The sequence below is a fragment of the Eulemur rufifrons genome, chromosome 5 (genome assembly GCF_041146395.1).
Source record: "Eulemur rufifrons isolate Redbay chromosome 5, OSU_ERuf_1, whole genome shotgun sequence".
Classification (NCBI taxonomy): Eukaryota; Metazoa; Chordata; class Mammalia; order Primates; family Lemuridae; genus Eulemur; species Eulemur rufifrons.
This window is the reverse complement of record NC_090987.1, coordinates 12,948,265-12,963,204: the sequence shown is the minus strand read 5'-3', so window position 1 is coordinate 12,963,204 and position 14,940 is coordinate 12,948,265. Positions and strand designations below refer to the sequence as shown.

The window sequence follows — 14,940 nt, the reverse complement described above, 5'->3', positions numbered from 1 at the left end:
ACGGCTGTTTAGATTTTGTTCCTAGCTTTAGGGAAGAAAGTATATCTGTGCTTCAATTTTTGCTACATACAAAATGGGGATGGTAAACAGTGCTTGTTGAGCTTCCCGGATGTCCATGCAGCAGGTAGAAAGTGAGAAGCTATTGGCTTGCAAGGACCACTCACAAGACGTACCTTAGAACCGTCTCTTCCGGGTGCACCTGGCGGACCCTGCAAGACAAAAGGGTCTGATTTAACAGAAGGCAAAGAGCACGGGACAAAGACACACTTGCCCCAGAACAGTAAGTGGATATCCGATAAGATACTGACCACGGGGCCCCTCCGGCCCTGCTTAATGTGGGACAGATCAGGAGATGGTCCCATGGGTCCCATTGAGCCCCGGGGGCCGGGCTGCCCAGGAGGGCCTGGCATTCCGGGGAAGCCTGGGCTCCCCTTAGGTCCTGGTGAGCCTGTAATCAAAGAACACTTCATTAGCTCACAGTCCCTACGCAAGAAGGACAAAGGGCCCTGGCTGATGAGAGCCCAGGGCCCCTGCAGCTGTTTCCCTTGCACTCTGCCGTCTGCCTTCTGACAGCTCCATTGGGACGTCTCGCGGGCATTTGCAACATTTCACCATGGTCAAAAATGACTTCCCCCATCTTCCTCTCTTTTCATGGGCCAACAGTCACCCATCCACTCAAGCCAGGAACTTGAGGGTCTTCCTGTTTCTACCACCTCCTTATCCAGTGGCCGGTTCCTGTGCATTCTACCTTTTTAACATCTCATAACTGCCTACTCCCTGCCATCCCCTCAATCACAGCAGAGTAGTGGCCACCACGGCAGGGTAGGGGCTACCACAGCTGGACAGCAGCAAGAGTACAGGTCTTAGCATCAGAAAGACTTAGGCTTGAATCTTACATGAGGTACTTGAGTTACGTGAGCCTTAGTTTCTCATCTGTAAAGCTGGTCTAATAAAAATCTTCCTTACAGAGAAGTTGTATTAAATGAGATTTCAGACACACACACACACACACACCCCACTTAGTATAGTATTTCATACACAGTGAGTACTAAAATAAACATGAGGCCTTCCTTATATTTGCTTCATCTCTAGTCTCTTTGCCCCCTCTACCAGTCTTGTTCAATCCTCACCTACTCTTCACATTTATATGTGAACAATAAATCTAAAACAAGTCTTACTATGTAACTATCCAACTTACAACCCTTTGGTGCAAAAGTCTCAAGTCACTGGGGTGGATCAGCAAATTCTCTCTTGCAGACAGACCCTGGGCAAATATATGCTCCTGCTGTGGGAGCAGCAGGGAATGTGCTCCTGCCTGAGACTGGCCACAGATACAAGGCAGGCTGGGAGGTGTGGAGAGTAAGATCTCACCCCAAGGTCTGGATGCATGGATCATGCCTAGGATTGCAGCTGGAGCAAGAGAACAGAAAGGCCCCCTACCTCCACAACTCTGGTATAGAGTAATAAGCAACAGTAATCTACCCTCTCGGGAAGGGCAAGAGCATGAAGAGAGATCTGTGGCCCAGGTGAGCAGGGGCTACTGAAAGCTGAGAGTAGATCACAAACACTGAGAAAAACCCATTGGTATCCAAGGCCCCACTAAGCATAAGGTAACAGTATCCTACCATTGGAGGAATTTGAAAATCTGAAGATTGTGGAACACTAAAGGTAAATACAGTCACAAGAAAACCCAAACCCAGCTCAATTATTCATTAGATTGACACAGCGCCCCATGTCAGTGGCCCAACAAAAGAAGAGGGTGCCCATCTCCAGAACTAGTTACCATGTACCTCAGGTCTCTACTGTTCCTCTGCAAAAGTTGTCTGGCATACAATCCAAAATTTTAAGACACATTAAAAAAAGCAAAATCAAAACAAACAAAAACCACCGTCAGCAGAACCAGACTCAGAGGTGACCCTGATGTTGGAGTTATCAGACAGCGGCTCTAAAATAACAATAATTAATATGTTAAAGGTGTTAGCAGAAAAGATAGATAGCTTGCCTGAACAGATGGGGCATTTCAGCAGAGAGATATAAGAGAAAAAAGTCAAATGGAAATAAAAGACGCAATATTACAGATGGAAAAAGATTTCGATAGGCTTATCGGCAGACTGGTCACAACTGAAGAAAGAATCAGAGAACTTAAATATGACAAGCCAATAGTTATCCAAATGAAACACTAAGTAAAAAGCAAAACAGAACCTCCAGAAGTGGTGGGACAATATCAAACAGCCAAAAATAATTATAATTGAAGTCTGAGGAGGGGGAGAAGAAAACTCTACAGTGGCTCCCTTTGCATACAGAATAAAGTTCAAACTCCTAAGCACAGTACACTAGCTCATTCTCCTCTTCCTCTCCACATACCCTTTTTCACCCTTGCTTTCTTCCTAATCACCCCCAATAAATCTCTATAGAGGGTATCACAAACTCTAGATCAGAATTTCTCCATGCAAAGGTAGGGTCCATTGTAAAAGCTCACTCATCCTCAATCACACACTGCTCCATCAAGGACCCTGGACAGCTCAAACCATGTTAGAAACCAGATGGCAGAATTGGAGAAGCAAGCTGGCAAATCATCTATTAAGAAAAAAACCCCCAGTGGCTCCCCTGTTCCTGCAGCTGTCCTTGTTCTAGACATATGCAGACTAGCCTGTAGGTGACTTCCTCCAGGGGAACAAAGCACGAATATTCTCTTAGAGAAGGTTAGAGAACACTGCTAGAATCACTTTGTAAGGAGAGACCTCAGTCTATCTAGAAGTGAGGCATCTGCCGGAGGAATTTCCACCATGACCCAGAGCACCTCAAACCCAAGGAAGTCAACAAGATGATGAACCAAAGCCCTGGCTCAGTTCTTATTCTCTGTACAGACTGAGAGCCAGGCCTGTGTTTGATGGAAACCAAGAGATTAAGATGTAAGTGGGAAGAATTTACGAGAAGCAAGTAGAACCCAAATCCTTTGGGAAGTACTCTGAGCCTTTGTTCTTGCTGATCTTCCAAACTAAAACCTGCCCACGTCCTTCCTGCTTGGACAAATTCTACTAGTCTTCCATGTCCAGATCAAACCTCAGATCCCCCAACCACCGCAGGCTACCATGATCTCTCCCTTCTCTGGAAGGCAGCCAGATCCCTCCTATAACTAAATATTTTTACCTCCAGTAGCACAGAGGAAGGAAGCCTCTTGGGGGCATGTGGATACTGTTTTACTCTATTTGCCTTTGCTCTGTGTCTCTCATCTTCCCAATTAGAATGTCAGGAAGTTGTTCATAACACCTAGCACACCGCTAAGCAACCATAACCAGGGATAAGACACTCACTGGTTCAGAATCATTTGCTAACACGAATGTCATTTCTTTGGCTGGTGTGAAAAAAAATCAATCTATCTATCTATCTATCTATGGAGGGACTCAATATCAAACACCTCACAACTTTTTTTTTAAAGTTCTCATTATTTATTTCCTGATAAAATGATAGGACATTTGGGATTTTCTTCAAATTATTGAGGGCGAATCTTCAAAACAGTATGCTGACTAAAAGAAACCAGACAAAAAGAATAAATACTAAAAGATTGCATTGATAAGCAATTCTAGAACAGGTAAAACTGCAGTGAAAGAAAGCAGGTCAGTGGCTGCCTAGAGATGGGGGTGAGGAAGTAGACTGATTACAAATGGACACAAGGGACCCTTCTAGGGATGATGGAAATGTTCTATATCTTCTTGATATAGATATAAGTTCGTGGTTACATGGGTGAATACATTTATCAAAACTCACCCAACTGTAATTTAAATTAGTACATTACATATAATTTGTACCTCAATAAAGTTGATTTACAAAAAACATATAGCTAGGTATAAAAATATAGATGAAAGTATGTTAACAAACAATAAGGGAAGGTAGAAAGAAGATTGGGGAATAGCAGAAACAAGGCTGGCCCTGAGTGGTTAGAACTGTTATGAGCCCAGAGGGGTTCATAATACTGCTCTATTTTTGTATTTGTTACAGTTTTTCCAGAATAAAGTTAAAAAATAGTTTTCATTATGTTTCTTTGTTAACTTAAAATGATCTTTAGGAATTTTATCCAGTCCCAGGACAATGACCTTTTTCTCCCAAATTGCTGAGTTATGAGGCTTTTGGGCCCAATTTCCCAAGGCCCTCTCCACGCACAGGTGTGCGGCAGTTCCCTGGACACCTGCATTGGTTCTTCTTGATGGAAGCTGGAGAACACTGTGCAGCCCCCACTAAAAGCGAGCTTTTGGCAGGCCTTTGCTGGGGACTGTCACCCTCCTGTGCCTTTCTCCACACTCACCAGGAGGGCCCTGGCCCCCAGGCAGGCCAGGAGGTCCTGGAAGGTAGGCGTTTGAGGCCAGCACCTTGTCACCAGTGATGTACTTGCCCAGGTCAGCAGCATTGTTGGGGAGCAGGGCAATCTGCAAAGAGAGGAAACCTTGGTCAGAAGCAACAGCTCCACCCCAAGGAGAGTCTCTGCATTTGTGTTGTTTGCAGAAGGTGCAAAGTCTTTTTGGGATATATATACAAGTACACACACATAGGGTCATATATACACTTTTTTTTTTTTTTTTAATTAGGGCTACTTAGAGCCTAAAGGGACTGTGAAGAGCCTCTTTCTAAACCTTGAGGCTTCCTAGTGAAAACAGCTGGCATGAGATCACTCAGCTAGTTAGTGGGGGAACCTAGATAACCTCAGCTAGTTAGTGGGGGAACCTAGCTAGGCTCCAGATGGCCTAGACATCAGAACTAATACTGCCATGATTAACAGGATCTGTTTCGTACTCTCAATTTGTTAACTACTTTATGTCTCAAACATTTATTGGATAGCTAGAATGTGCCAGGCCCCATGGTTGGTTCTGTGGATACAATATGACTGAGACATGGTCTTAAAGAACTCTCAGCCTTGGGAACCAGACATGGTTGACAAGATATGGTGGACAATTCCCCCCCCTCCACCCCACTCAGGGCTGACCTTCAGTACAACTGGGCAATAGTGACTGTGGTGGTTTTAAAACCTGTCCACAAATTCTTGCACACTCCCCCCTTCAAAGGTGGAGATTAGTTTCCCATCCACTGAGCATGGGCTAGACTTGCTTCTCATGAATAAAATGGGAGAGAAGTGATGGTGAGTAGCTCCTGAGACTAGGACGAGGAGGCGCTGAGGCCCTGTCTGGGATCATGCATCCTAGGGAAAGCCTGAGGACTGCACAGATGAATGGCCTTTGCATTCCTTGACGTCAGGTAAATGCTGTGAATCCACGAAAACTTTGGTGAGGACTGAATCCTACAAACATCCATTTCCTCACTGGCAAAAGGGAACAATTTATCCGTCGAAGAGTCCAGGGCATTTGACATGTAGCGTTTTCTATAGTTGGAATTTTGCTGATTGTGTATCTGTTGGGCAGTTCAACATGCCTGCACACATTTTATAACGTGGAGTTGGCCACAGTATGGGACACCTGGTATCTACTTCTCGGGTAATGTTTATTTGGGCACATGTCCTACGTCCTTTTGTGAACAGATGGCATTAGCAGTAGCAAGACGACATTAAAGAATGATCCAAACATGTGCACAGGAGTGGAGGTGAGAAGAATAGGTTTTAGGTCTGCCCTCCTGGGCAATTACTTCACCTGAAAACATCATTTTTCTCACAGGGCTATGGTGCTAATTAAATATTCTGGATATAAAACTGCTTTATAAACCACAAACACATTCTAGAAGATATTTTAAAAAATGAATTGCTCTGCACAATGTTCCTTGAATGTCAGCATTAGCTCAGAATTGCCACAATGCATTTCTAGAAAGAATATGGTATAAGGTAGACCAATTCTAGTCCAACCCAACTGCATGAGAGTTATTGGAGTACTAAGATGACCTCATAGATTTTTATGTGGCTCTACAGCAGGGTCTTTGAGGGTGACAAGTACTGTGACACAAATTTTTCAGCTTCTGAATATTTCTTTTTTCACACATTATAAAAAATATTGTGGGTAGGCTAAGGGAAAGCCCACAAATTGACTGAGCAGCTGAATTTCTGAACAACTTGTGATATTTAGCTCTACTGTTCCTAAAGATCACCCTGGCTAGGAAGAACTTCCCTACAGCTTGTAATTATTTCCAGAGAAGGAAAGTGAACGTAGCTTCATGCCTTGAGACACTGACCAACTGCCTCCCCCAATCCCCAATCCTCTAGCCTATGAAAGGCAAACTTACTTTGTCCACGAATCCTTCTCTGGGTTTGCTCAATAAATATTAATACTAACATCAGTCTAAACTCAACCTAGGGATATCGGTGTGGGATGTGTTTTATTTTTATTTCTGTGTTTATACTGATACACATGCAAGGTTTTCTGCCTGGTTTCCCTGCCAGATCAAAGGTACTTAAGGTTAAATCTATGCTTTAGCTCATGATTGTATGTCAAGTAGATACACATCTTGCTAAAGTTGATCATGTCTTCAATGCACAAAAAAAGTCTACAAAGTCATTTCTCTTCTCAGCCTGCTGATGTGCTTGTTTAACTGGTAGCTGTGGTTTTCATTAGGGGCTGGCTGCATGTTTGCTGAATGTGGAAAAGAGACACTGTCTCATGCTTACCCTTTTGCCCTTCGGAATAGATGGATGCTGAAGTTAAACAGATTAGATACACCTCTTTGATGTACTAAGAGCCTCGAGTGGAAGCAAATAAACAAACCACAAAGTTTATGTTTTATCAGTATAGGAGCAATTTCTGAGTCACTGACAAACTAGCAAAGTGACTGGCCTTAGGTATATAATAAATACTGAGTCCAGGACAATTGTTCAAGAAGTCAGGTTGCCAGATCCACCCTAGGGGCATTACTCACAGCATAACAACATCACTGGAGATCCTATGTGCCACCAGGCACTCAGGGAGCATTTTATGAAGTGCATCAGTCCTCACTTTTGGTGACACAAGGTACCCAAAGGGCTGCCTTCCTAGGTGCAGGGAGCTGAGGCAGGCACGGGCTATAATTTTTAAATGTGAAAAATAAAGCTGCTGCAGAAACTCATCACCAGTTCATGGAAGTTTATAGACAAGATGTTCTCTATAAATAACACACACATGAAATATCAGATAAGATAGAATCACACAGGACCATGTGTCTGCATGTTCATTATCTAAGTAGTCATAATAGTCACAGCCGACTCTCCCTATAGCTTTACCACGTGTCCCTTACCTGGTGCCTATTTTAACCACCACCACCTCAATCCTTGCTGTCATCGTATTTTGTTGCCTTTAGATGGTCAGCTTTCAGGATGGCTGGGCAAAGCATCCCAAGTCCAAACCTCATTGGCATCAGCTGCACGAATGCTCGATGTGGATAATAATTTCCTTGTTATTCCTAAACATTCTTCCACTTTATCTCAGCCAGGCCCCCTTTTGCCACATGTCACTGTGCCCCCCACTCCCATCACCACGTACCTTTTGCTTCAGCTGCAGCACCGTCTGCTTCATCTGGTGGAACTCCTTGCACGTGGCACAGCAAATTCCGGCTTTCACGGCGTTCTCAGACTTCTCCTCGTGCCCTGAGAAAGGAGACGGGCTCGGTTCCATCTGGGAGGCTGGGTAAAGGCCAGGCCCAGAGAGGCACCATCAGGCAGGGGCCGTGGACAGTACAGCCAACGGCAGGACCTGCGCGGGCGAGCCGCTGGCGATTTCACAGTTCTCAGGGCCCAGCCAGCACGCCCCAGGGTCAGGGAAGAGAGAACAGAGGGAGGAGGGCCCTGCTACACTTTGGGCTCAGCTGTTCCTATTTAGACATCTCAGGAAGACTCTGGTCTTCCCCTTTCATGTGTGAAAACGTGCACACAGCCCTTCCATCAGTGCCGTTCCAGGAGACAGGCTCAGTAAATCCAACATGACTTGTACTCCCCTCAACGTTCACACCTCATAAATATCCCCCAAGCTCAAGCCATCAGCCTCCCAAAGCTGGTCTTGATCACCTGCTGATCCGGGTCTTCAGAGGGAGCACTGGGCCGGGTGGGGCTGTGTGGTCGTGGGCTGGGAGCTGACCTCACTGAGACATGAGGCCAGGATGGGAAACGCGCCCGGCACTCTGGACAGCCCCACCCAGGGCCGGCCAGGACAGCGATGGGGAAGGCATCTGGTCCCAAAGCCCTCTTGTAGAAAGAGCGTCGGGCGCTCCTTGGGCTTCATGCAATATCGCTTTTGGCTAAAGGAAAAATGGGCGAAGTAAACGATGCAGCCAAGAATCCAGCCAGTTCTTATCTTTCCAGCACTGGAACAGGGTACACAAGCCTGTGTGCCGGGGGGACTCGACACCGAGGTTGCCTTGCTACTGAGGACCAGGCACAGACTGCCAAGGTCTGTGCCAAAGGTGGCAGCAGTGTGGACCAGGAGCTGTAGGGGCTGTGCATTCTGTTGGGGGGGACAGGACAGTTTGACACCCAGGGAAGGTATAAACTCCCCTTGCTCAGAAGCTTTATGGTGTTGGGGCTGGCATGCTGTTTCTGTGACATAACCACTCCCACCTAGACTGTGGACCAGGGACAGTCAGGTAGTATGTCACCATCCCCTATGCTTCCTGGCCTACATATTTTCCTTCTAGTGTTCCTCTCTTCTGCAAAGCCCTGTCTTCTATTTTACTTGTTAAATCCCACAGGACCCAGATCCAATGCTCCAGGAGGCCCACTCTATCCACACACACACTGCAGTCCTCCGAAACCAGGCAGCGTTTACCATGGGGCCCACTCACAGGATGGGTCTTCCAGGCTTCCCTGGAGAGGGGCTCTTGGTGCACATGCCAGACCGTTCGCCACCGAAGAACTAGACCCCCTTCTTGGTATGTCATAGACGGACACTCAAATGGCCATCTGGCTGTTTTGGAGGGGTGCAGGCATGCAGCGAACCTGCTATTGGAAACTCTGTTGAGAACACTGGAAAGTTATCTGCCAACCGGGCTCCACGGAGGCAGCTGTGCCTAAGTGACTGCTGACATGAAGATGCCTGGCTGTTTTCTGGTCCTTTGTGGAATTAGCAGAACACAGAGAATCAAAAGTGATGTTGTCCAGAAGACTTGAAGCTCCCACTGGCACAGGAGCACACAGCATGGTAGCAGAAGTCTGGTGGAGTCAGATGATCGGAATTAGAATTTTGATGCTGCCACCAAATAGCTTTTAGGTTGGATGAGTCAGCTTCTGTGACTATCTGTTCCTTAAATGGTGGTAACACCTATCACCTGGTGTTGCTGAGCAAAGCCAGTAAGACATGTACGTTCCCAGAACAGTGCCTAGTCTACCACGAGTGAGCCATGCGTGGTACTCATCCTTATCGGCATCATTGTTTATGATTAGGCTCCCTACACAATTAGAGATGAGGGGTAGGGACCTTTGAATAGAGCTCTTTGAAGATAATTAAAGACTCAAGCCTCCTTTGCATGTATAGACCTGGAACACACCATCTACTGTGAATTGGGGTTAATCTACCTTGTACTTTGTCTACAGTAATGTCAGCGTGTGGCTACAATAATCTCACGTGTGCTACATGATCAGTTTATTTAGAAACCCAGGTAGATATATCTGACTGCATTTCTTCAGTTCTCTCAATTAATGCTGTGGTCACACGTCTAGGAGAAACATCTGGTGAGGTTATCGCTCAACATTTTTGCTTCCACTTGTTCAGATTTTAAAGGCGCAATATTATTGATTAGCCACATGGGGGCATGGAGCTCTAATTGTTCCTGAAGTTAAGCAAGAAGCATTAGAAATTACAATGCCTTAGACATATTAGTAACATCTAATAAACTTACAAAAACCAAAGAATGTTCACAACATATTTCATATGGGCAGTGTCCCAGATGAACAAAGTATGTTTGTTTTAAAAAGGTGATCGTGCAGAATTGTGCTCTGGCCGTAATGCTCAACCCTGGTGGCACATTATAATCACCTTGGGGGGCTTTAAAAATCTTACGGATTCTGTTGCACCCCACTCATCTGGGGAGAGCAAGGCAATAGTATCATCATTTTTTTTAAAGCTCCCAAGGTGATTCCAAAGTTGAGAACCACTGATCTATGGATTAGTAGAGCTTGAAAGTTATATGAAACACCTGGCGGTTTCTGACACTTTGAACCATAAGAAGTGATACCGGGGTCATGGTCATGTTATCAGAAAGTAAACAGAAGTTGAAAAATAAAGACCAGCAAGCTAATTACCATGGAGCCAACATTTCCCTCATTTGTCTCCCCATCGGTACTACACAGACTCCCTGGGGTGACTAAACTGGCTCCAGCTACATACTTTCAAAGAGAAACCCCAAATGGCTGCATGCCTGTTAGCCACAGGGCTGTTCCACCAGCCTGTGGGCTGCAATCTTTCAATCCTCAGAGGCCACAGCCCCTCCTCTCCCCCCGGATTCCTAATAACCAGTGGAGGCTGTGTTTGACTTTAAATGTCTGTAACATGACAGACACTGGACAATGCAAAGTTAAAAAATTAAATGAAACTGAGGAGGGGGGAGAAATGATTGTAGATCACATGCAGTTATGCTCAATAATTGTTATCTCATTAAAAAAAATGACCATGATGATCTATCAGGCTTATTCATTAGTCCCAACTGCTTAGCTGCCTCTGATGTTCCAGAATCCAGGGCTCTTTTGGCCCTTTACATTTCTTACTGCTGAGTCAAATTTTAGGTGTTGCAAGGGAAGTTCTCTGCTCCGAGGCTGTTGGGGCTGGGCATGTTTTTGAGTCTCGTTACTCACTTACACGGAGGACAAAGAAGCGAGGCCTGCACAGGAGTCCAGAGCTGGTGAGGCTTGTGTTATTTACACTAAATCCCATCAGATTTTGAAAAAGGTTTGCGAGTCCTCAAAGCTCATATAGTTCAACTTCTTGTCTAAAGATGGGGAAACTGAGGCCCAAAGATTTGCCCAAAGTCACTCAGCTAGTTGATGCTGAACCAGCTTTGGTTACCAGCTCTCCTAACTGCTAAGTCAAGGCACTTGCCACGGCATCACAGCTGTTACAGAAATGACTCCCTCCAGGCCCCCAGCCCCGCTGGGCCACACTGGCCACTTTGCTGGAGGGTGGACGCACTGGCCTTTTTTTTTTTCCAGATCAAATCCAGCCCCCACCTTCTCAGTGGTCCAATCACTTGAGTTATGACTTTAACATTCAGGACATACAATGTTCCTGCCCTTTCTCCCACATAATTTTAATTATATATATGAATTACTTCTCTCAGTCTCTACCCTCAAACATTTGTAGTTACTGGTGTTATGTTTTTCATAATAAAATATAAAACCATCCTCTGTGCATATGCGGTGAGTTCAGTGGAGACTAATTACGGACAAATATTGAGAAATTTTTTTAGAAGGCCACTGCTGGGAGAGTGATGTAGTAGACAGTGGTGTCATCAGGTTTTTTTTTTTTAAAAACTATTTGTAATTGATATATTTAGAGGAGAAGGAAGAGGGACGAGAAAGAAGAGAGGACCCCCAGCCTAGTCTAATCTCTGCAGTGAGTTTTGTATTACAACAAAGCTCAGTGGCATAACCACCAGATGGTTCTTTCTCGATTGAACAGGAGGACATCTCCCAGGAAAGCCACAGTAGGCAGGAATAAACTATCTCAACACTGAAGAGGACAGTGGTTGGAGAATGTAGGAATTACTGCAGCAGATGGAGACTGAGATCAAGGAACAAGTGAACTCAGCATATGAAATCTTACCCTAGTCTCCGCAAATTCCACCCAGCTTCCCTGCCTCCCGCAGACTGCTCTACCCCATCAGGCAAGAGCCCTGTGTGGGTGGGCCCAGGTCCTGTCAGTTCTGTGTCCCTAACACTGCATCTCAACCTGAGCCTCGGCAGTAGGTGTCTTGCTGCTGTTCCTGATGGTTAGGCTGTGGACCGAGTTGCTCATGGCTGCCTTTTATGCCCACATAAATGGCATTTCACCTGTGTATAAATGCGGGCCAAAGAGGCAACCGTACTTGCCAGGCTGGGCAGCCCACAGTGCATGGGCTACCTGGCTCAGAGCATAGCTGGAAATCTGATCCCCAAACGAAAAATTAGGAAGCTGCTTTCTTGTGACTATTAATAATTCTCAAGTAGGCCTAATAGATCAGTGGCTAAAAAGCTGCACCCTATTTTGCAGTGAGTTTCTTCCTTTCAATAAAGGACATATTCTAAGATGTAAGTAGTTACATGTGCCTCCCCCCACCCCCCGCCTTCTCCACCCTGGGACAAAACGCAGTGATTTTAATTTTGAATTAAAAAAGTGGCTTGTAAACGTTACTTTTCTCCAACCCTTATAATCAAAAAGACCACCCTCTGCTTTACGCACACCTCTGTGCAGGCAGGCTCCACATATTTCAGGCTTAATTCATTCAAATGCTCCCAAAACTGCCCAAGCCTCAGCTGCCCCCAGATAGGCATTTTGCATTTCCTTGCTCATGGCTCAGCCCGGTTGCTCCTCAGAACTTCACTTTGTAGTTTTCCCATGCCAGGCAGCTGGTCCCCAGCTGTGTGCTGTCAGCCGCTGGTGGCTGCCTTCCACCCCTGTGGCTACACCCAAGAATCACCACCTCCTGAGTGCCCGGACAGCTCTGGCTTTTTCATTTCCCTGCATTTCTTGGTCCATGTGATTTGCCTGGGAACCCCCTTCCCTCCCGGGGATGGCCCAGGCCCAGCTAACCTCTCCCAACAGCGTTCCAGCCATTTTCCCTTCCCCAGGGAAGTAGAGAGAGAGCTGAGCCAGGAAGATGACGGCAGCTTCCTGCACTGCAAGTGGTGGGCGCAGGAGCCCACAGTCGTGGGGGAGCCAGCCTCGGGACTTTCTCCCCAGGGAACTTGTCCCGCCAACTATTTTTGGTGGAATCCATTTTGCTCTAAAGGTCATCCTGGCTGGAAGGCTCCTGACATTGGTGCATATAGGCTAAAATCCACAATTTTAATGACTAGGCTGGCACGTACAGCTTGGCAGAGAGAGCAGAGCTGCTTCACAAGTGCACGTGGTGAGAGGTTGCCCGTCGAGGCATTCCCTGCAGTGTCGACATCAGTTTTGGGGCTCTCTTTCCCTTTCCCCCTCCCTTTACTTCTCTCCCCCTCATTCCTTTATCCTCCAAACTCAAATAAGGAAGCAACTCAACATTCAGGCCAATCATCTGCCTGAAAGACCAGACATCTCAGTTGAATCTAGTTGACATAATGCGAACAATTTCTCAACTCTGTGCTGAAGTTCCAGCTTTTAGAAGTTTTCCAATTGCTTGTGGACTGATACTTATGCAAAATAAAAAAATGAATTGCTAGAAAAATAAGATGTAAGATAAAAACATAAACTTCTGGATTTAAACAAAATTCCTCTGTCAAAGTGGTATAAAAAATTTCTAAACACTCTCAATTTCTGTTTTTATCCAATCATGAATCTTGCCTGTTCATAGACCATACTTTGAGTAGCACAGATGCAAACTGTTACCTTACATGGAAATGTTTCATATTTATATTTCAGCCTATTTTGAGTGAACACAGCATTTCTGGCCTCTTCTCTGCTCCTACTTTGTACAAACACATGACTAAGCTCTACTGATTTCTCCATGAGCTCAACGTGGTGGAGGGTTTTCCCCCAGTACACACCACTTCCAACCCTAATGCTAACGGACGCCACTCTCCTCTCTCTCTTTAGAAGGAGTTTGAACTTGTATTCTCTTACCCAGGTCTCATCCACCATATGGGCCCCTTCCTGCCCACTGTTCCCTGAGGAACCTAGTTGGGCTCTCAAGTGTCTATATATATGTGTGTTCTATAAGATACATATTATACATGTGCATTATATATTTACACAATTATACATTATAGGCACTTGGGAACCCTATTAAGATATATAACATGTATTAGATTATTTACACTACATTATAAACTTGTATAACATACTTATATAAATATATACTTACATAACATACACTTGTGTAACATATATACTTACATAACATACTTACATGTTTATATAACATAATTATAGATATAGAATTACATAACATACTTAAAGATATATATTCATATAATATGTAAGCCTCCAAATTGATTATATATATTATATAAATGTATATATAACTGGGCAGACAATTATACTTGCCCTACTTACCAGTGTCGTTGGGGTATTTGTCTCCCCTGGTGCACGTCCTCCCATCGTCCTCCAGCATGTAGCCCTCCCGGCACTCGCAGCGGAAGCTGCCCAAGGTGTTGACACAGGTGTGGGCACACAGCGTCTCATTGCTGGTGGCACACTCATCGATATCTGGTTTGAACGAAATGCAGAGAATACTCAGTTTCAGAGAATTCACTTACAACACAACAGACGACACTAGGCTTGGCCCTTCTGTTAATGTCTACAAAGGACACTTTGCCAGAGCTCGATCAGAGAAGCCTGGGACACATGAGGAAGCTGGAAATGAGGGCTACCCATGAAAGCAGCACTTTGGACCGTGTGACTGTGGTTACGGACTGGCCGGTGATGGGGCTCCTGGTCGTGGCTCTGCCACTGCCATGTCACGTGGCTTGGTGCAGGCACTGCCACCTTCAGGGATCCCACTTAGAAAACGATAATGAAGCTGCCCTAGATACTTCACAGGCTTCTCAGAAGAGAGAATGAGACACCCAGTGAACTCACACTTGGGGAAGCAAACGTTATAGAAGCGATTTTTCGCAAGGACCCTAGTGTGCTACGGGTTTTTAAGTTTCCCTTTATGGTTGTAAGTTCCAAACAGCGTGATGGTGGCCCGAGGGTCACTCAGGAATGGCTCCTTCCCAGTTAAGACACAGGATGGTACCTGGGAAAAGATACTTCTAATAAAAGAAAATAGTCATAATGGGTATCACAGGGAGTCTGTCACAGGAAATTTCTGCCTCATCAATGACCCCATCAGATGCCCCAGGAGCTGTGGAAATGAGCCATGAGA

The 14,940-nt window shown here is 45.4% G+C and overlaps 1 protein-coding gene across 1 annotated transcript in view; it reads right to left on the bottom strand.

Annotated features, from left to right (window-relative positions):
* CCBE1 (collagen and calcium binding EGF domains 1) overlaps positions 1-14,940 on the bottom strand; it is a 183,045-nt gene that overhangs the window by 2,937 nt on the left and 165,168 nt on the right. Inside the window, exons 5-9 of the mRNA XM_069467936.1 lie at positions 14,127-14,279; positions 7,449-7,552; positions 4,304-4,424; positions 309-448; positions 174-209 (exon numbers count right to left, since the gene is read on the bottom strand). Coding sequence (XP_069324037.1) covers positions 174-209; positions 309-448; positions 4,304-4,424; positions 7,449-7,552; positions 14,127-14,279 — 554 coding nt within the window. The remainder of the gene's footprint in view (positions 1-173; positions 210-308; positions 449-4,303; positions 4,425-7,448; positions 7,553-14,126; positions 14,280-14,940) is intronic.